General features: G+C 36.5%; 1 protein-coding gene across 1 annotated transcript in view; it reads right to left on the bottom strand.

Annotated features, from left to right (window-relative positions):
- rasa4 (RAS p21 protein activator 4) overlaps positions 1-21,985 on the bottom strand; it is a 44,260-nt gene that overhangs the window by 5,040 nt on the left and 17,235 nt on the right. Inside the window, exons 5-15 of the mRNA XM_049475747.1 lie at positions 17,656-17,788; positions 17,433-17,514; positions 16,736-16,870; positions 15,189-15,280; positions 5,896-6,013; positions 4,538-4,691; positions 4,372-4,436; positions 4,107-4,219; positions 2,059-2,251; positions 1,693-1,830; positions 335-479 (exon numbers count right to left, since the gene is read on the bottom strand). Coding sequence (XP_049331704.1) covers positions 335-479; positions 1,693-1,830; positions 2,059-2,251; positions 4,107-4,219; positions 4,372-4,436; positions 4,538-4,691; positions 5,896-6,013; positions 15,189-15,280; positions 16,736-16,870; positions 17,433-17,514; positions 17,656-17,788 — 1,368 coding nt within the window. The remainder of the gene's footprint in view (positions 1-334; positions 480-1,692; positions 1,831-2,058; positions 2,252-4,106; positions 4,220-4,371; positions 4,437-4,537; positions 4,692-5,895; positions 6,014-15,188; positions 15,281-16,735; positions 16,871-17,432; positions 17,515-17,655; positions 17,789-21,985) is intronic.

The raw sequence follows: 21,985 nt of genomic DNA, 5'->3' as shown, positions 1-21,985 counted from the left end.
AATGAATTAACATGTTATAATTACAAGATTAATCATGTACATTTACATTTTAACATTGACTGTACTAATATTTTTCCATAGTGTGTTTCTAATTTTTGTGCACTTTTATTTCGTATTGATAGACTGAGGCATTAAAGTGACACTAGGCTATGAGACTAAACTTTAAAAAAGGAAAAGCAAATGTAAGTGAAAAAAAGCAAAGAATTTTTGCACTATGGTTGAGGGGTGACACATCTGTGGCTTGATCAAATGTGACATGTTGGAATGAGCCTCCACTACCCCAGCGAGTCCGACTCAATTTTTTCAGTGTAATTACTCATTTAGTGCAGCTCACCTTCCGAGTCATGGCAGCTGACCAGACGAATGATGAAGTCTTTGAGCTGGGCGATGCCCTGTTGGAGGGTGGGCTGCAGAGGGACCATCCATGGCTCCTTGGAGCAGCAGACCAGGGTGTCAAGATTGCCAATGGTTTGTACAGCCTGGGAACAAACACAGTTGGTGACCTTTACAAAACAAACTGCAGGTGCATTTGTGAATTAATTATAGAAATTAGTATTAATCTGTATCATTATTCTTAACAGAGAATATATATGTTCATGCTAATGCTGAATTTGCTGATCCACTAAAACAGTCTGATGTATAGATAATATGATAGCAACCGCAAATCTTTTTCAAGGCCAACTAACCTTGTTTGGAGAATGCATAACAGTAATGCAATAAATAAGAGGATGCAAGTGTCAAAAAATAAGAGAGCATGACAATAAAGTATTAACCAAAGCTGCACGATGGAATTACTACATAATTCTCAAGACAACCCAAATTAAAGGTTAAAAAAATAGACCTCAAATCAGCCTGAATAAGAATCAGAGTGCTCAAAACTAATGATAAAAGTGTAGTGTTAAACACCAACCCAAATTTAAATGAGTGTCCTAAACCATTCTAAAGGAACACTCTAATGGTGTACCCAGACTAGGCAATCTGTTTCCTATCTCTCTCTCCTATCTCAATATTAACGCGTGCAGTTAATCTGGAAACTTTAACTTGTTATTTTTTTGTTTAACGCAAAATTAACGCTCAGCAAAATTGAAAGAGCCTAGTGACGCATCAAACGTTTTATTTAGCGATATAACATAGCAATGCTTACTGTTTAGTTCAGAAGGTAGATTACCTTTTATTTTTGCTAAGGTGTATTCCTTCTTTCTCTCTCTCTCTCTCTCTCTCTCTCTCTCTCTCTCTCTCTCTCACACCCACACACACACTCACATGGCCATAGACACAAACACAGTCACAGATGGCACAGTTCTTCTTTTTAAGCTGTTGAAAATGGAATATGGAGCTACACTATTAAAACTCTCAGTAAGACTCAGCAGCACATTACAATATTCTAGTTTAAAACACCTCAAAAGTACCCTGAGATATTATAATGCAGTAAAACTACCCTGGGATATTATAATACAGTAAGAAGAAGATCTAGTCTACTACACTACACCTTTATTACTGTCCCCTTCCAAAAAATACCACTATTCAGAATAAATGTTTAGCAATTTTTAAGTGATGTAAATTGGGTATTGTGAGGGTCTCTTTCAGTTTAGTATCTCTGAATTTGCTGCTATGGATTAGCAGTCCAAATCAGGTTGACACAGATCGGGTAGTAAAATTTTCTTCACCCAGAACGTTAAGAGCAAACCTTACCTTAGCCAGCAGCAGAAGTGTACGACTGGTCCGGGCGTCTGCGTGTTTCTCCCGCAGATGGAAGAGCTTGGGAGACATGATGGCAGGAGAGATAAAGCGCAGACACAGGAAGCTGGTCACGGCAATGAACTTCACTTTCTGTGAGGGCAAAGACGAGAGACAGAGCTGTGATTAATGATAAGAGATTGGAAATATTAAGGAAGTCTTGCATAACGAAACCAACGAAACCATTTTTAAACAAAAACTATATATTTAGTTTTTTCTAATGAACAAATAATGGCAGAATCGATTAATTAATCATTGGAAATTGACAAAGAATATGGTAGATCATTCTTGCAAAAATCAAAATAAATTCTTGTTACATACCCTGTACTCTGGATCTGGGAAGCGTGCTTGCACTCGATGGTAGAGCTGCTGGAAGGCCTGACACAGCAGCAGGGGGCAGTAGGAGGCTGACTGCAGTATAGCAGTGAGGAGCTCAGAGAGGTACGACTGGAGGAGACTAGAGCTCTGCTGAATCACGTCGGCTTCTGTGTGTAGACGATGAAGACCCGTGCACCTAAATCCACAAGTATAGTTAGAGAAGCTACAGGCAGGCTTTTAACATATTTGCCAATAAAATCACAATTGTTCTGTCATGACCAAGCTTTCCCAAATGCTGGTTATAATATAGCAGTAATTCAAATAAAATACAGTCTGGTTTTACAGTAAAAAAAACAAATTTCCTCTGTTTAATTTAACCCTCCTGTTATGTTACGAGTCAAATTGACCTGTTTTAAAGTTTGAAGATCTAGGAAAAAAAGTTTTTTTTTTCAGTATAAAACTTCTTCTGCTTGCCTTAATTAGTAAAATCCACATATAATATGAAAATCTCACATATTTGCAACCACCCCCTGCAAAAACAAAAACTAAAACAAAATTGGAATGATATGTAAAACTAGTCCTAAACTTGTTCTAAATGTTTGTCTTTTAAAAGTAATAAAGTAGTGAAACATTAAAAAGGTTTAAGTATGTATTTTTTGTATGAAAAACAATAAGTGATCCTAATTGAACCAGTATCTGTTAGAATAATTAGCAATGGAGTTACTAATGAAATATTCACACTGCTTGATGGGATTTTTTTGGTTTTACACATCTTTGGAATAATTATAAATGCACCGGTGCATTGAGCCACTAGATATTGCTGTATCTGCATAAATGATGGGATTACATTATATCTCCTAAGTGACCCTTACCTAAATCCCTTTTCACTTATCTTTGTGGCTGTAGTTGTGGGTAACAGGTGCATTTTCTACTTTATTCACTAATGAGCAGGTGCCTACACTTCCTTTCTGCTTTTCTCATTCCTTAATTGGTTTCCACCTTTCATCAGCAGTTTCTGTTCGGTTCTCATCCATACATCTCGCTTTATCAGCTATTTAAGATGGAAAAACTCGCCTGTTTATATACTGATGTTCTGCTAGTTCAACAGTTTTTAAAATGTTGTTTTATGCCATCAGTCCTTTTTCTAAATTCATAAGTCCTTTTTATTGGGCAGAATCACTTGTATGTGGTGCTAAGCAGCCACAAACTGCATTTGGGCTGAAACTAACCAGAGCACCAGGACACCACAGAGCTCGTGTAGTTATACTCAATCTCAAGTGAGCCCAGGTGTAGCTCTTGAGAGGATATTAGTTTTTGTGCTGTTGAAAGGGCCCTCCAGACACACAGAAGAAGTATGAGACAGAAGAAGCGATGGGTTTGTGACTTATCCCTATTGAAGCTGTACAAGTCCAAAATGCCCATTCATGCTCTTATATAAAATGTAATGTAATTTTAAATGTGAATTAAGACATTTGTGAGACTACAAAGACCTTTGTTTTGTAAGCGTTTGTTTCTGAGACACTTTGTAGGTGTGCCATATCCTCATTTCTCAGGTGAAAAAACGGGAGTCCAGGACAACCATCCTCCCACCTAAATTTGATAATAGTTAATCTGGCCTGCCCAAAGACGTCTTTTGCACTGATAGAGTGTACAATAAATGTCCATGCTGAAAATGTGAAAAACATGTACGTACAACACTGTGTGAATGAAATGTTCTAATTGTGTATTAAGATTTTTGCTTTCTCTTGTAAAGTCACCATTTTGGAGAATTACTGTTTTCATTGGACAGAGGCGATTTTCTTAATTGAAATATGGATAATATTTCCATCAACACAATAATTGCAAAAACATATTAACTATGATTGTGTACTATGTTTTTTTATGTGGATAATTGTGTTTTAAAATCAAATACTTTCAAATGCATTTAATTTTTCCAGTGCTTACTCAAGACACAGAAAAGAGTGATGGTCTGGCATCTTTCTATTTGGCAAATCATCTTAAGTTTCCCTCCCTAATGAAGTAGGTTTCTTATTGCTCTGTTATTTTCTTACCCTGCCTCTTTCAGCTCCACCTTATTAGGATCCAATTCCACATACTTTTTCTCCTCAAAAATGCGATTGATGATGGGCCCCAAAAGCCTGTGCAAATACTGCATTCCAGCCACCTAGCAGCACAGAACAAAGTGGTTTTTAGATAATAACATCTGGCAGAGGAAGAATTTCACCAGCTACAGGTTTATATAATGGGCTTGGATGTTCCAGAAAAAAGACACTACATTATTTATCACACCTAAAATCATCTGTAATACAGAATTACCTTTAGAAATGATTCCATGGATTTGGAAGCTAAAGAGTTGCTTCTGAATATCGTGTTGGGCTCAGCTGAGGAAAAAACAAACAAACAAAAAACATGTAAAAACTAATTAGTTATGACTAATCAGTTAAAGGGTGTGTTGTTGAAATAGGCTTGTTAGTGTTCTTACTTGTCTTTTCCAGTTCAAGTTTGAACAGCACATCCAGGAACTCCTTAATTAGCCCTTGCCCCAGAAACAGCTTCACCAGGTTATTGGCTACTTCCTGTCTGTTCTCTGAGGTTGTTGTCTCATCGATTAGCATGATTAGATCAGGCCTGTTGCCCTGTGATGCACACAGTTGGTGTATGTCAAATATGTGAAACAGGACTGAATATTATGGACATAAAGTGCATTGTCACAATGCAAGCAAGTCACAATGCAAGCAACATGTATCTAACTGGGTGATCTTATTAGCAAATGCCAAAAATACAAAATTACAAAAACAAAAGCTAAACAATTTTGTAAAAGGGCTCTAAAAACAAATTTATTTTTGCTTTACTGGCTCCATAAAGGCCCATAGTGATTACGCTCAATGATTACCACTTACTGTATAAGTTAAAGATGAGCTTTCAACTCTTATGCTAGATACAAGAGTCCACAGAAATGGATGTAAATTAAATATCAAAGGGTTGTCATGGATGTTAATGATTTAAACACATTTATTAGTCTTTTAAACAAACTATTAAAAAGCTATTAAAACAATTAGAAACTGAAAACAATTATTACTATTATTCTAGTTATCACTGACCCATAAAACCAAAATAATACGATCTAAACACATCTATTAGTCTTTTAAACAAACTCTTAAATAGCTATTAAAAATGAGAAACTGAAAACTATTATTACTATTATTCTAGTTATCCCTGACCCATAAAACCAAAATAATACGATCAATTAAAATGTATGGAAGGTTTACCTGAAGGGGGGATTGGTAAAAATATTATATCACAACATTTAAAAACGGTTCACTATACACAATATGTATCTCAAACACATGATCAAAATTTCAAATATGTTAGTCAAAATGCAACATTAGCGACAGGTGCATAAAAAAAACACCCTTCCAAATACTATCCCATTTTTAATTCAGTGGTTTGTATTTAAAATGTCCTGTCCTTCAGGAAATTAAACTGTACTAATTATGCTCTCTGTAATGAAATATATAGTATGTAGGGTTATTGATATGAAAACAAGAAAAAGAAAAATATTAAAACAATAAATTATTATCATATAGGCCACCTCTATTTGCATGCATGATGACATATGTAAAACTAATACAATATAACAATTCCCCAACCATTTCCAAGATATGCCCAAAACTAAAAACATGCTATTAAACCCAGTTATGACCTTCTATGATTGTCACTAGAGGAACTAAACAACCTCAGTTCCTAAAAATAGAATTAAACGTATTCCATCTAAAATTAGAACTGTAATACTGTGTAGGCTTTGGTTGGAGGTGGAATATGTTAATGACGCAGACTCACATTGAGGTGAGTCCCAACGGACTGCCTCAGTAGCTCAGTGAGTGGCTGGTAATGGCTGGACAGCAGGACCGTCTCGTCACGGAGCCGCAGCTGCAGCCGCAAGGAGCCCAGAGTGCCTCTTAAAGAGAGAGAGAGAGAGAGCGAAAGAGAGAGAGAGAGAGAGAGAGGGAGTCAGGGAGGGGGTTGGCACCAGATTGAGTGACGCTAGTTTAATCATCACATAGCCTAAAGGTACTTAACCCTCCACGCTGACAACACAAAGAAAACAAGACATGAGTTTTGTTCCATCAGTAAAAAAAGCCTCCTGTGCAAATTCAAAATGTGTTTGGTTTTAAGCCTAGAGAGAATTCAACAAAAACAGATTATCCCAAAAAACAAGCCCTGACTCACTCCACTTTAAGCATTCCAGGAAATATGACCAGCAGGACAGACAAACAATAATAAAGAAAATGACTCCATTATAGCAACCATCCTGAGCAAAGCGCTCTACAGAAATGAAATGGTAGACTAGACTTTATAGCTGCATGGGTAGAAGTGTTTTACAGGGCTGGCGCGACAAAACAAACTAAAAATGAGGACATTAACGGCAGCCAGTCAAGGAAGGGGATACAATATCACGGTCTGCGGTCAGCAGCTGCTGAAGGTCAGAGGAGCACCCCACCCGCTGGAGCTCGTAACAACTCGTAATACAGTCTGCCAGCAGCTCTGCCGCCAATGGGCGTGCACCTTTTTTAATACGGGATGCTGTTTGCCCCATTTTCAACCAGCATCCCCTGCAATACTCAATTTCACTACATCTGAGCAACCATCCACTTCTTTCCAGCATCTCTGTTTGAGCCATGCAGTAAAGTGCCAAAGATTTGGATGTGGTTATGTATAAATTATTTAAATGTAATGCTTTATCATGTTCTGTGATTAATAAATATTTTTAAAACCCTATAGGTACCCTATATGGCTGGATGCTCTGGATTATGAGTCATTAATGAAAGAGATGAATATTACTACATGTAAGCTAATGCTACTCCACACAATAAACATTTGTTGTATAGTATTTTGTGTAAGAAATAATTGTGATAAATAATAATAGTATCATTTTAATAGCATTTTGTGCCTTTATTTTCTTTTAATTTACTTTGGGACCTGTTATTATTAGGAATATGCTGGCATTGGAATTGAAATATATTATATATATATAATATAATTTATATATATATATATATATATATATATATATATATATATATATATATATATATATATATATTATAAATACAGCTCTGAAAAAAAATAAAAGACCACTTCATGAACATTGTAGTTTTATTCTATAAACTACAGACAACATTTCTTTCAAATTCAAAACAGAAATATTGTTATTTAGAGCATTTATTTGCAGAAAATGAAAAATGGCTGAAATAACAAAAAGATGCAGAGCTTTCATGCCTCAAATAATGCAAAGAAAACAAGTGTGTATTCATAAAGTTCAGAAATCATAATTTGGTGGAATAACCCTGTTTTTTAATCACAATTTCCATGCATCTTGGCATGTTCTCCTCCACCAGTCTTACACACTGCTTATGCCACTCCTGGTGCAACAATTCAAGCAGTTCAGCTTGGTTTGATGGCTTGTGATCATCCATCTTCCTCTTGATTATATTTCAGTGGTTTTCAATTTGGTAAAATCAAAGAAACTCATCATTTTTAAGTGGTGTCATTTTTTTACAGAGCTATAATCAAAAGTTGATAATGCAAAAAGTTGATAATGCGGCCTCATTAGAAAGCAATTTCTTAAACAAGCACACAACCCAGCCCACTTTGCCAGTCGAGTGTGTATAAGATGTATAAGGTTCTGAACATTTTTGTTTACCACATAACGTGATGGAGACAATTTATGGAAAACCCTATCGATGTTTGTATAGTGTGATAGTTTGTAAACACCATTAATTTTTGTCATTGCAAATTAATGTCAGACCAAATATTTGCATAATAAGGACTACAGAATTATACACAACCATACACAACATGTATAGCTGGACAGAGCATCGTCTCTCAAAAGTGAAGCCACCACAGGTCGGGCACCCCCTGCTGTTCGGTTGCAGAAAGCTGTGTAACCCCACCCATCCCCATAGGTTTCAATGGCAAAACAGACAACTTTCAATCACGTTTTTTTTTCCAATATACTGCAATTCTACCTCCATTATTTAAATGCAACAGCTAGTGTAACCTCTGCTTATACTGTTAAATTTTATATCCCCACAGAACTCGTTTTTAAAAACGTTATTCAGCTCTATTCAAAAAAGGTGTGGTTATTGTAAAAGGGCTGGTTATGGGCGGGACCAATAAGAGACCGTCAGCTCCGCTCCGCTCTGCAGTCTGTGACCTTGAGGCAGCCCTCAGGGGCGGGGTTATTTAAATGAGTAGGTTGTCTCTCCACAGTCTTTCTCCCTCCTCTGGTCTCTACTGCGCAGACTCGGGTATCAGGATCGCCAACATGGCGGAAGATTTTGGCTTTAATTTCATTGAATGAATGGGAACAGCGACACGTACACAGTCTCTGTACACAACTTTATTGGCCTACGCACTAAAACTCTGAGATAAAAATGTCATTCTGGCACCTGTATTGAATGTAACAGCTGCATGAAAAATTCAAATTAGAAGTTGGTAAATGAGAAGCTGAGGTTTCCCTCAGTTTCACTTTAAACAAACAAACAGGCAAATAAATAAACGTTTAGGTGACTTGCCCATTTTTACTAATTTTGTTGATTTTCAACTCATCTCAGACTTATAGAATATGTGTGGGGATATCTTCAACATAACATTTGAAAAATTAGCAATATTTGTTTTTATTTAATAATTAATTTAAATGATAATTTCATGACAGCCAGTATCAGCCAAAATGATCACAAATTAGCATATCAGCCTAGAAATTTCTATTTCATTGCATCTGTACAAATTAAAATCAGCTATGTATCCGTATCATATATATTTTTTTTTGCCAAAATGTGTGATTGATCGTTAGTTTTAAAGGAAATCAGTTCACATTGGGGAGATGTGGATTACAGGATTGTGTGACCCTCACTGTAGGAACATCTTGGTCACAGAAAGCTGTAGTACCTTATTCAACCGGTTAATGGAACTCCTGCTGGCTTACAACTGCAGACACAAGTTATTTAATATCCTAGGCTTGGCTTTTTTTTTCAGTTCAATTTCACACCTTTGTAGATGACTTGTGGAGGATGTAAAGATTTAACCCCACCAACTGAATATCCATTGTTTCTTTCAACCTGTACTGTGAGTAGCTATTAGCACAGCAACACTACAGAGCTAACAGCTCTTAGAATACAAAACAGTAATTTTTGTATCTTTCATTTTGTTCATAATATTTTTTCTAGGTCAATCAGTTGTCAGTAGGAATAAGCTATTTATTTTCAATAAATGTGCTAGCTCTCTCCATTCTTTCAGAGTTTCGTCTTTTTTTTTAACGACTGTCCTCCACAATCCACACTTCCACTTCATCCGACCTGCTGCCTACTTTTATGACGGAGCATGCTAGAATTGAGCTGAGCACACAAGATAAAAAACAAACCATTATTTTGCTCTCCTGACGAGCCCGGTCGCATCAGTTTTTGTTTGAGTGGCCCTGGCTGTGATATTTTGATTGAGCCCACTCATAGTACACCCACACCCGCTGATCACTTGCAGTACATAATCTCAATGCCGAAGAGGGGCAACACTTAAGGGAAAGTGGGAGGTTGAAGCGTGCTTGTGTGTGTGTGTGAGTGTGTGTGTGTGTGTGTGTGTGTGTGAGAGTCTGTGTGTGCCAAGCAGCACCATCAACAGCCAGTCACCAAACAGCAGGCAACAGATGGTGGGCCGTCAAAAATCCAATCAGGAAGAAGATGGTGTGCAAGGCGGAAAAAAAAGGAAAAGAGGCAAAATAAATAACAACAACGCCGGCTTGACTGATTCACTGAGCGCAGATCCGGGGGAGGAGGGGTAGATTATGGGTGCTTAATGGGCATCTCTTTTTTTTTCAGCATCCAAATTCATTAGAATGACATCACTACACAGAGAGGGCAGCGGAGGCCAAAATCATTTTCATACTTCACCATTTGTCCTGCAAATTGAGATTTAAATACATCCAAACCCTGTGTTTAAACAAGGATGCTAGAGGAGGGGGTTGTTTCAATAAAAATAAAAGAACATATAATGTAACTGATTAAAACCTGGCCTAAATATATATATATATATATATATATATATATATATATATATATATATATATATATATATATATATATATATATATACACGACTTGGCATATTACCAAATAGCAGTAACCTTTTTAATACCATTTACTAGGTTTATGTAAAGCTCTTGCCAGTGCATGCATGCTGCCTGCTGTACATATTGTTAGTGAACAAAGACGACACGCGTTTTAAACGAACTCCAAACTTTACTTCTCCGTATTCACACAACCACCATTACATCGCTCTCCCTCAGAACGACCCCTCCCACCCCCCCCACCCCCCCCGTGGGACACGCATGCGCATTAACAGTTAACACATATTTGATAAAATATGAATAAGCCACAAAACATTCAAACAGAAAATGCTTCCAAAACACTGTACTGACTGACATTGACTGATTGAGGTCAAAAACACTGTAAATATCACAATAATAGGTGAATGTTGCAACACAAACTGGAGGAAAATAATCCTTTGTTTGGGATCAGCAGTGACAATTTAATTCCACCTTTTCGAAGCAGGAACAGATGGACAGACATTAATAAAAAGGATTTTCACTAAAATCTAATTCTGTGTGTCTCTGTAAAACTGAGCGTTCTAGATACACGCTAACAGATGAATACATAACCAGCTAGGAATATTTTAGGACACTGATGTAAGCAACATTTTATTCTGACTGCCATTTGCAATGTCAAAATCTACACTGTACAACCCCAAACCAGATAAATGAAAATATTACATGTCTTGTCTGGTTAATTTAATTTAATCTGTTAATATACATCAATTCCTGCTTTTCAGTGCTACAACACAGTTCAAAAAAGTTGGGACAATAAAGCATTTATCACTTTATTCAATTTTCAAATTCCTTGTCAGAAGACATTGGGCATTGTTGATACCAATCGATTAATTGTTTTAGGTGTTATTTTGTACTATTCAACCTGCAGACACATCCTAATGTGTGCAACAGTATGGGGCAGATGTTGGTGCAGGCAACCCAGTCCAGCTCCCTTATCCTTTTCTTCCACAGCCTTGACTTCGTAATATGTGCAGCATCCACACTTCACAATCGTTACATACTGAATTATGCACAGCCAACTTTCTTTGAGCAACACTGTATTAAACAGACCTTTTCATGCATTTGCAGACTAAACTAACATACCCAATTTACACGGCCAATGACCCAACCCTCTCATTAGGACTCCCTCTATCAACACCAGGAGGGAGAAGCACATGCCTCCTCCGATACACGTGAAGTCAGACACCACCTCTTTTCAAACTGCTGCTGACGCAGCATTGCTGAGTAGCATCACAGCACACTCGGTTCTGATACATCAGCTCACAGACACCTTGTGCTGATCAACATCACCCTTTGGAGTGATGAGGGAAGAGAGCACCATCTACCCACCCAGAGAGAGCAAGGCCAATTGTGCTCTCTCAAGGCTACGGCACCTGATGGCAAGCAACATGACCAGGATTCGAACCAGCAATCTCCCGATCATAGTGGCAGTGCTTTAGACCGCTGTACCACTCAAAAGCCAGACCAACTGATCCTCTAACCATCTGATCATCTTTGGTCCTTATAGACTCAGCCTTGGATAATGGATAATGCTTTTGTAACAAGTAACAAGTACAATCACCTGATTACACCACATTTTAATGTTTTTTTTCACTTTTTTTTATTACCAATCCTACATTGCCTCAGTCCCACCTTAATATGGAATGTGCTGCAATCCTAAAATGCTGAAATTGATGTTTATTAACAAATGAAATGAAAAAATTGTGAAATATCTTAAAGATAATTCTTCAATCTATAGCTGGGCAAAATTATATTATATTGTACTGTGATACAAATTTTTAGCATATCGTCAATATGATTTTTTATGCATATGGATGATGCCATCAATGCTAAAAGAACACTGAGCCAACTGGACACTTAATTGCAGAGAGTATAATTTGTGCTGCTTACTGGATGATGAGCAGCAAAAACTGAACAATAATCACTGTGCTATGCATGAGAGAAAAAATAGTGGCTTAAATTGTGTTTTTAAGAATAAAATAAACACATTAAGATAAATACAGTGTATAATGAAAATTGTGATTATTTTTAAAATAGCGCCCAGCTCTACTTCAATTCATTCCTCTACTGAAAAGCTGGAATATTTCTATATGTTACGGCTATATGCTCTGACTCGTTTCTAATCCTTTACCACCTTTTTGAAGGCCCTGTAGTTCTGTGTACTGGAGAACCGAGCACACTAAACCCACTAAATACAAAGCAGTTTGCTGTAAATAGCTGAGGTCAGGATATAATGACCTCTTTACAGATCAGGATCTGTGAACAGCATATAAATGAATGAATCAGCAAACACATAAAGAGTGAATGAATGATTTAGGCTGTAATCTCTGTCACACTGACACAACGCATCCTCAAAATACTTCCCCTCTTAATCCCCCTGTCCCCTTATACACACACGCTGACATATCGTGTTTTTCATCACCACTGGCCAATCCCGATATTCTAGATCTGGTCAAAACCTTTGAGTTTTTACGTAAGCCCTGCCATCCCACTCCTCCTCTGCATGCCTGCTTTATAATCCTCCCTGCGTATCCACATGACAGAAGAGAGACGTTGAGAGAGACAGAGCGAGAGAGAGAGAGATAGAGAAAGAGAATGAGAATAAAAAAAAAAAAATCCCAGGATTTAGCCACGGAAAGGATTAGTACTTCCTGTCAGCACATGGACGGGAACAGACGCGCACAAGTTTGCAAAAGCCTCACACACGGCCAGCTAACGCAGAGGAGCAGCTGCCTGTGCCAAACAGTGACGACACTGTCAGCGCGTAACACACAGTGTAGTCCAGTAGTGTAGTAGACAAAAAGGTACAGTAAAAAATTGGCTTCCCAACTGGTGTCACACTTTTAGTTCGTATTGCTGTTCAGGGTAGAACACAAATTTAAATGAAAAGCTAAATGAATATTGATGTTTGTTAACAATATGGAATGGAAATTTTACATTTTTCCTTTTTAAGACTTTTTAATACAACTCACAATCAAAATTAAGACCACTTTAACAATAACAAAATGACAAAAAGCACAAAAAGACTAATATTAAGTTTACAGACTTCTGGTTTCTATATTTTCTGACCAATATTTCATACATTGTTCATGCACTAAAACATGTAACCCAAGCAAAAAGCAAATAATGAGCATAATATTGAAAAAATATTGCCCTTTTCAGATCTAATAAATGCTATGCTACAGGTTAACCCAGTAGGATAACTTGGTAACACTTTTAATGAATGCCATGTCTATTATTCTATGACTCACATTATAATGCATTTATAAAGCATTCATAAATACACATATTTATAGAAATGATGTAGAACACATTATTGCCATGTTTATTTATTATGCATTATGAACTGTGATCAAAACTGTATTCACATTTATAAGACCTACAGGTTAGATTTAAAACATTTGAAGATGAATTAATCTTCTTTGCTAAACCAATTTAAGACTTTTTAGAATCTGTTGTTACCCTATAGTGTTTGCCACATTTCTATTTACACTTTTATTTTTGTTAAGTAAATAAATTTCAAATTTACACAAAATGGTAGGCCTACAGTCTAAAAAATGTCATTACATTACTAAAGCAGCAGCACTGAAGCAGTTGTCTTAATTTTCTCAGAATATAGAACGGCTCTTCCTAAAATAAAATGAGTAGGTGAGCGTATTTTAGCGAACTTCTTCCTGCCAATTCTGCAACATTTTATTAGCTCTTCACAAGTGGCTGCCAAATCCATCACATCAGCTGCAACAAATTAACTAAACTACAACTAAAATAGCATCACTAACAATTTCTGAAATTCGGCAGGAGACAGTACTAATAGACAATTATAGAGAATTGCTGTGGTTAATAATAGCATAATAGCATCAGTTCAAAGGCCCATCTATATAATAAAAGCTGTGCCTGTAATTAAAAGGTCTACTTTTGGGACAAAAGGCCCACCCACCTCTAGCTGACAGGCTACACCGCTGTAAGGCTTATCAGGAGTAGTGCAATGCACCGACTTTCGGAGAACAGTCTAAATCAGTGTATGTCAGTGTACATCAGTCATTATTACATAAGTTCATTATTAAAATCCTGACATGCTGAAATTGTTCTAAAACAATTAAAAAAATATATGAACATATTGTAATATATGTCACAAAATAAAAAGAAATTACAATGTCTTTTTTTTTTTATATCTTATTTTTCCATTATCCTATTTCCATATCCCATAGCCTATTTTTTAAACACCTGGAGAACTCTGCAGGCATGCATAATTAAAAACAGACTAATACCTTGTTGTGTTGCAAACAGTATGCCTGCTTATTATAATAATAGTAAAAAATTAAAGCTTTAAAAGAAAATAAATCTAAAAAGAATGTTATGTTATGTTATGTTATGTTACTTCCTACTGTGTGGCCGTTTATGTGTATAATTAGATTATTCTCCTTTAATTTTATTCAACTTTAATCTTTTAATATAGCAATAAATATAGTTTATTATATACTTATAATAAAGTAAAACATGTCAGAGAACAACTGTCTTTAAAAGAACAAGAGGAAGTACATTCTGACTGCTTTGACTATACTATTTTAAAGCTAAATGTAGTTATAAACATGTTATCAACCCCCAAAATATCAAACCATTACAACCTAGTCATCTCACAGAAGCACTGCATTCTCAACAAATGGAAACAGCAACAAACAATCATGTGCAAGTAAACAGTGTGCTGTCAATGCTTGCCAAAATCTTTTTTGGCAAAAAACCTTCAATATTACTGACATAAAAAAATCTGCTCTCATGTGAAAAGAAACTAAAAACGAACATAATTAAATTTATTCAAATATCTAGATACCTACGGACAGGGCCTAATATGCATACAACTCTAACCTATATACAACTAATGTGTACCATGACTGAGCCTGTAGAGAAGCATCGAAGGTCATTCCTTATTGGCGCTTGCTGTGAAAGTAAATGATATGAAATCAAAGGCACTCACTCATACTGGCTGTGTTTGGGTTTGTCAGGCCCCAGGCGAAACCAGCCCTCCTCTTGCTGTGCAGACTGAAGCCTGTTGATGTTGAACAGGACCTGAGGGATAACAAGGAGACAAACGTCAGCCGACTTGACAATTAAATGTCAAAGCAACACCAAGCTGGAGATGATGATCAAGACATTTATTTGCGGGTGGGAAATTTAATGTGACTGACTGTTTACCAGACCAAAATAAGAGCTATAAACATTGTAAATGTATTCAAATAGAGATCTCACATGAATGATCAGTGCAACTGAAGGATTAATAATTTAAAAAGGACAGTAAGTTGAACACCAACACCAAAAATTCAGTAACTTGATGAAATTACTTTAATTCAAAAACAAATTAAAAGATAGAATAAATTAAAAACATTTCTAAGCTTTACTGAGATTTCTCACCATTAAAGGAACAAAACAGCCAAACAAATTATTCTTTTCTACTAAACATGTATGTGGCTCTGAGTGGTCCAGCGGGCTAAGCGCTGCCACTAGGATGAGGAGATCGTCGGTTCGAATCCTGTTCATGTAGTTTGCCATCAGCTACCGGAGACCTGAGAGAGCACAATTGGCCTTGCTCTTTCTGGGTGGGTAGATGGAACTCTCTCCCCACATCACTCCAAAAGGAGATGTCCGGAGCAAAAGGCATCTGTGAACTAATGTATCAAGAACTGAGTCGCTGCGCTTTCCTCCGAGCGCGCTGTGATGCTACTTGGCATCAGCAGCAGTTTGAAAAGAGGCAGTGGCTGACTTTACATGTGTCAGAGGAGGCATGGGCTAGTCTAGTGACAGGGGGAGGTTTGGTTGGGTAATTGGCTGTTTAAATTGGAGAAAATGGAAAAAAGATTAGAAATAAAATTACATAAAAAAAAATAATAAAGATGTTCCTTTAAAATTGTGTGGCTTTACAGCTAGGGCTCAAGCTAACCTTGTATACGCTATTTGACCTTATATCTTAATCCACACATTGTTGTACTTAAGTCTTACACATAGCATAGCAATGATTTTCATTTTCATTGATTTTCATGACAGCCATTGGATCTGGTAAAAACTGAATCTTGAATACTTGAATTCATACTTTTCAGTGAACTGATGAAGACTCTGTGTGCCATTCCCACTCTCAAGATGTTGTTAGCTAGAGTTCTTTCTTCAGTTTCTGTGCTCTGCATTAGCATTCATCAAGTGAACTGTGCCTATAGCTCATCAGATCACACTGATTGTTCTGAAACAGCTCCAAATTAGGCTAATACTAGACTGAATCTGTGAAGCAGAACAAAGTGAAAAGCTCAGGAGATTTAGGATGTGCTATTTTTCTGAGGATTTTCCTGATTATCCATTGTAATGTATACTCATCCTTTTATAACTGATATACGACAATATAAGGAGTAAATTAATATTCTGCATGTGTCTGGGACCACATAATTTGAATAATATGAAGTTAAGCATATATCTGTGAGTTACTGGAATGCAAGCTTTTATAGTATACTTCAAAATCACATCGGTGATAAACTGTACCTTTCCAAGGAAGTCATTTTTGCTGACCAGGTCCCAGTCCCACACCTCCACACTGAGAAGGCTATCGGCCAATGTTTCGTCCAGCTCAAATTCAAAACTCTCATTCCAGCGTGGATAGCAGGACTTCTTCACCACCTAGATGCATACGTTTGATTCACCAGCATCAAGGGGACAATTCTAGCAAAGATATGCTCTAGTAATCAACAATGAATAGAAGGTACAGCTAATGTGTACCCATTGTTTGCCTTAGTTAAACTGCCCCTTCAGGAGGTTAGCAAAGAAAAAGCAATTTCACAGTCCATCTTAGTGTGACTCAGAGTTAATAACAATCAAGTTTCCCCAGACACAGATTTTAAGCCTAGGCTTTTTGGAGGAATCTGCAATGGTGAATCACTGCTGAATGCTGAAACATATTAAAAAGGCTAGTGGATGGAGCATTATGTAAATTAAACACTTACGGGTACCGTAATGTATTCATACATTTTCAAGCAGTGGAATTTTTGGCTAAAATATGAATAATTTGTGTCCACAGACCAAAGGATCCTATAATCCAGTTTTGTTGATCAATGGAACACATTAACCACATTAAATATAATAATCCGTCTGAAATATTATACAAAGTATAAATCAACAGACAACAAGCTTTAAAGAAAAAAAAAAACACACACAGAAAGAAAACAGAAACTCATTTGCTTACTGCACTCTCATGGCTTTTGCCATTGTATCTAACTCTGACGAACGGATCTGATGCACCGTTGCGGTCTTTTTTGGCAAGATCTCTAGAAAACAAAACAAAAATAAAGATGTATAAATTACACATTTATTTAATGTTATATAGCACATTTATAAATATGTAACAGGGAGAGCAGCACTGGTTTCAAGTGGAAAATTAGTTTATACGAGTTCTCTAAGCTTCTGACCTGGCCTCGAGAACTCTACAGCGCAGTTTGCATGGAATATCTCCATCCCCTAGCAACGAGATCTGCAGGTGAATCTCCCCCTGAACCTCTTCATCTGGGTCTATCTCAGTGAGGTTCAACCAGCCATCCAGACCTACACATGGCAAAATGAAACAAATAAATACATAATTAACCACACTCTAGAACAATGTTATACACACATACAAGTACCGTTCAAAAAAGTAAAATTACTGGTCAAAGCAATACCTAAAAAATGTGAATGTAAAGAGAATGCAATAATCAGAGAAAAGAAGGAAAATATTTATTAATAATAATAATGGAATGCCTTATGTCTTGAAAGTAGAATATCTGACAGAATATTAATAATTACACTATATTATTCATAATTTTCCTGAAATACCACCAATAATATTGAGCAAGACAAGAGAGTTCATTAACTTTCTTTTTAAAACTGTGCAACTGATTTTGTTCTATTATGTTAATCAATATATTAGTGAAATACAATTGTCATAAAATGACAATAACAATTATTTCTGTGACAATATATGATCCAAAAAAATTTTTATAGTATGAGTCCTACATATATAGCATGTACCCCTGTATGCACATAAAATACATACATAACGACAAAATAAAATAAAAAATTAATACAAATGCCAAAGTTTTACATGGATGGATGTCTGCATGTAGTGTGTGAGAATTAGTGTGCGAAATAGTAGAATTCAGGTAAGGATTTCTATGTTACCATACAAAATGTGATAACACGTGTGTTCAACAAATCCGTATTCTGAATTGGTTTTTGATAATGCTGGTTGAAATGGAAGAGATCCAGGACCATTCGTTCATAAAAAAATCTCAGCAAATGCTTTAGTGTGTGATTCTTTTCCTTTTATCCCAAAGACAAACTTTCTTGAGAGCTTGGGTAAAAAATAATATGACAGATCCACTCAGTATAGCTTTGGTGCTTGTTTAGCATTTTCCTCCTGGAGGGGTAGTCTGATTTTTATCTACAATATCTGCAGCATTTGACTCTATGATGTCATAAATCCTAACAAGATTATCTGGGCCTCACAACATTAGAGATCCACCATCATACTTTACAGCAGGGATTAGGTCATTTTCTGCATGACCTTGACTCATTTTACTACAAACACTACCCCTTGTCCACAAAAAGCCCTATTTTTGTCTCTGTTGACCTTTGAAGCCGTTCCCAAACAAACTTCAGGTGCTTATTTCTGTGGTTAGAAAAGAGCAGAGCCATGTGAACCTGTCAGCTGGTCATAGGACTGATGATATGGCCAAAATTATTGTCCTGCTGTTTCTGATTCACTGGCATGTGCTGTGTACACTTGCTGATTCAGGGATGCCCCTGATATACTAGTGAATCTCAAAAAAATAGAATATCAATGAAAATATACTTTATTTCAGTAATTGAGTTCAAAATATGAAACTCATATATTATATAGATGTATTTACACATAAAGTGATCATTTTAAGCATTTATTTATTTTTGTTGCTGATGATTATGGCTTACAAACAAACAAATAACAACAAATAAGAATATTATATAAGACCGACTGGTAGTTTTGGCAGTGTGGGCAGTGTGCCAAGTCCTGCTGGAAAATTAAATCTACATCTCCATAAAAGTTTTCAGCACAGGGAAGCATGAAGTGCTGTAAGATTTGTGGAAACTTCACACTAGACCTCAAGCAGCTTGGACTGTGTGTCTCTTCACTCTTTTTTCAGACTCTAGTTGCTTGATTTCCAAATTAAATGCAAAATTGGTGTTGGTGTTGCTTGTGTTGATCCACTGTGTTTTATCAAGTCCAACATCAGTGCAGTGTTTTCCCGAAAAATCTAAAAGCACTTCATGCTTCCCTTTGCTGACAACCTTTATGGAGATGTGGATTTCATTTTCCAGCAGGACTTGGCACACTGCAAAAAAAAGTTTGATGGGATTGAAACTGTAAATGTATATTGACTGCAGCTCTCATGAGTCAACAGAGTGAACAACAAGTGTACCTTTGGTCTCAACATGATAGCTTCCACCTTTACAACTAATAACCTGTATCAGTAATCGGTGCTCCTTAAAGCAGTGTAATGTAGTATTTAGGCTTGGTGTCATACATTGAATACATACTGAATACATACTGTATGCAAGACAGTGGCATAGAAAGGTTTGGATACCCCTGGTCAGAATATCTATTATTGAGAATAGCATGTAACCTGTTTTTTCCAAAAGACACAAATATTTCCTTATTATTAAAGACAAGATTCAATTTTTGATATTTTACTGTTTCAAAGTAACAAAAAATAAAAAAGGGTATATAGCAAATGTTGGGCACTCTTTATTTTTTACTCAGAAATAAAACAATTCTAAAAAAAAAATGAAAAGCCTCTTTTCAGTATAAAATTTTTTTTTTGTCCTACCAAGGGTACTAATAACTGTAAAGGGCACTGTGTTATACTTAAATGCAAAATATATATACATATACACATTTCAGCGATGCATACAGACACGCTCACACAGTGTATGTAGTGGAAACAGAAGAGACGGGATAAATCTGACATATCATATCCTTCCACTGTCCCTCTGGCTTTAAGAAGCTTAATGTAATAGAATTAACAGCCTCAAAGCTTTTTCTGCAGCTTAACCTGATCATAGACCTGCAGGATTTGGCAATGCATTATCACACATAGACACAATCACATCAGGATCAAAGTCAAAACAGCTGTGCAGAAAATACATGCTTAGAAAATGAAATGCATATAAAAGGACAAAAAAGTATAAACTGCTGTTTGTTACTTACACACAAAATAAAATCAATAAACAAAAGCTATTAAATCCTTTAAAAATATTTGTATGTTCTTATATGCTGCAACTACAGCTGACATAACAAAATATGTTAGTTATCTCATGTTAGAAAGCACCAGTTAAGCCAGCCGTAAAACAAGCTTGTCCTTTTTGGCCATCCAGTTTAAGTTGAGTTATGCATATAACTTAATTTTGGGAGACTAATCCACACCCTTACACTTTCCATTCTCCGCCCTATATAATAAACCCTCACTTCCTCTCTACCTGCATGTTGAACAACTTCGCACCCATCTCCTCCCCATCTTCCCCCCTTTTTTTTTATCTTCTCTCGTTTCTCTCCTCATATCTCTTCTCTTGGAGGGGCTTCAGTTTCATGCTTCCCAGCAAAGCTAGTAAAAACATTTATCAAGTAGGATTCTAAGTCCCCTTTTAAGGTATTCTCAATAACACAGGAGAACTAAGAAAACATCTGAGCATTGAAACAGATGCAGGCATTTGACAGGTCCACAAGAACACAATTACAAACAGGAACACATACTGAGAATCAGTTTTAGGCTTGCTTCTGGACATGAGGACAAAAGCTAAAACCAAGACTAAACAAGGCCATTAGTCAAACCACATAATTACCAACATCGACTGTTGGGATCCTTAAGAAGCAAGAACACACTGGTGGGCTTACTAAAGGGACTGGTGCCAAAGAAGACCTTCAGCTGCCAGCAGAAAAATCCTTACTATGACAAGGTCAAATTATCTGTCCAATTGTTTAGAAATAACATTCAGGAGGTGAGGTATGTATTTGTCAGAGAATATACCATAGGAATAGGAGTAAAGTGGTTTTGACTCTTAGGAACTGCATATAATCAGAATCAGAAGCATACCACTTCATCTGTGAAACATGGTGGCGGGGATGTCAGTATGTGACTCCTAGTTCATTGGGCAGTTGATCCCAAACATACAGCTGAGGAAATGGAAAACCCTTTATTGTCCAGGCCTATATGCTAATGAGAACACATACAGGAAACAGGGCCTGACATTAAGCAGAAACTGAAGCATTAAACTGCTGCATTAGAGACTTGGCAAATCATCTCCAGAATAGACATAGAACAAGGTGATGACTACAAAACACAGACTTTAAGCAGTTACTACCTAAGTACTAAACATGGCTGCTTTAATATACATATCATTGCCAGTTCCAAACATAAAATACATAACACTTGCATTTTATGTTTGTTTCAAGAGACTACTCCAAAAAACCTTTCAGCTCCTGTCAACTACCTTTGACATTCTAGGCAGGGAACAACACTATATAAAAGAGGGCTGTTTTGCATTCAGCCTAAATGCCTAAAGACCTTTCATCTGTTTAACATGGCCTTTTGTTTAATACTATGGAAAAGTTCACAGAGGTGTTTTCTGTGGTGCATTAGTATTCCAGGGTGAGCATTGTGAAAGCCCATTATGTCTTTTTGCTCCATTAAGTAGCCTAAAAATAAACCAAACCTGACCAGGCAAAACTTA

Source organism: Astyanax mexicanus, chromosome 1 (genome assembly GCF_023375975.1).
Source record: "Astyanax mexicanus isolate ESR-SI-001 chromosome 1, AstMex3_surface, whole genome shotgun sequence".
Taxonomy (NCBI): domain Eukaryota; kingdom Metazoa; phylum Chordata; class Actinopteri; order Characiformes; family Acestrorhamphidae; genus Astyanax; species Astyanax mexicanus.
This window is presented reverse-complemented; position numbering and strand designations above follow the sequence as displayed.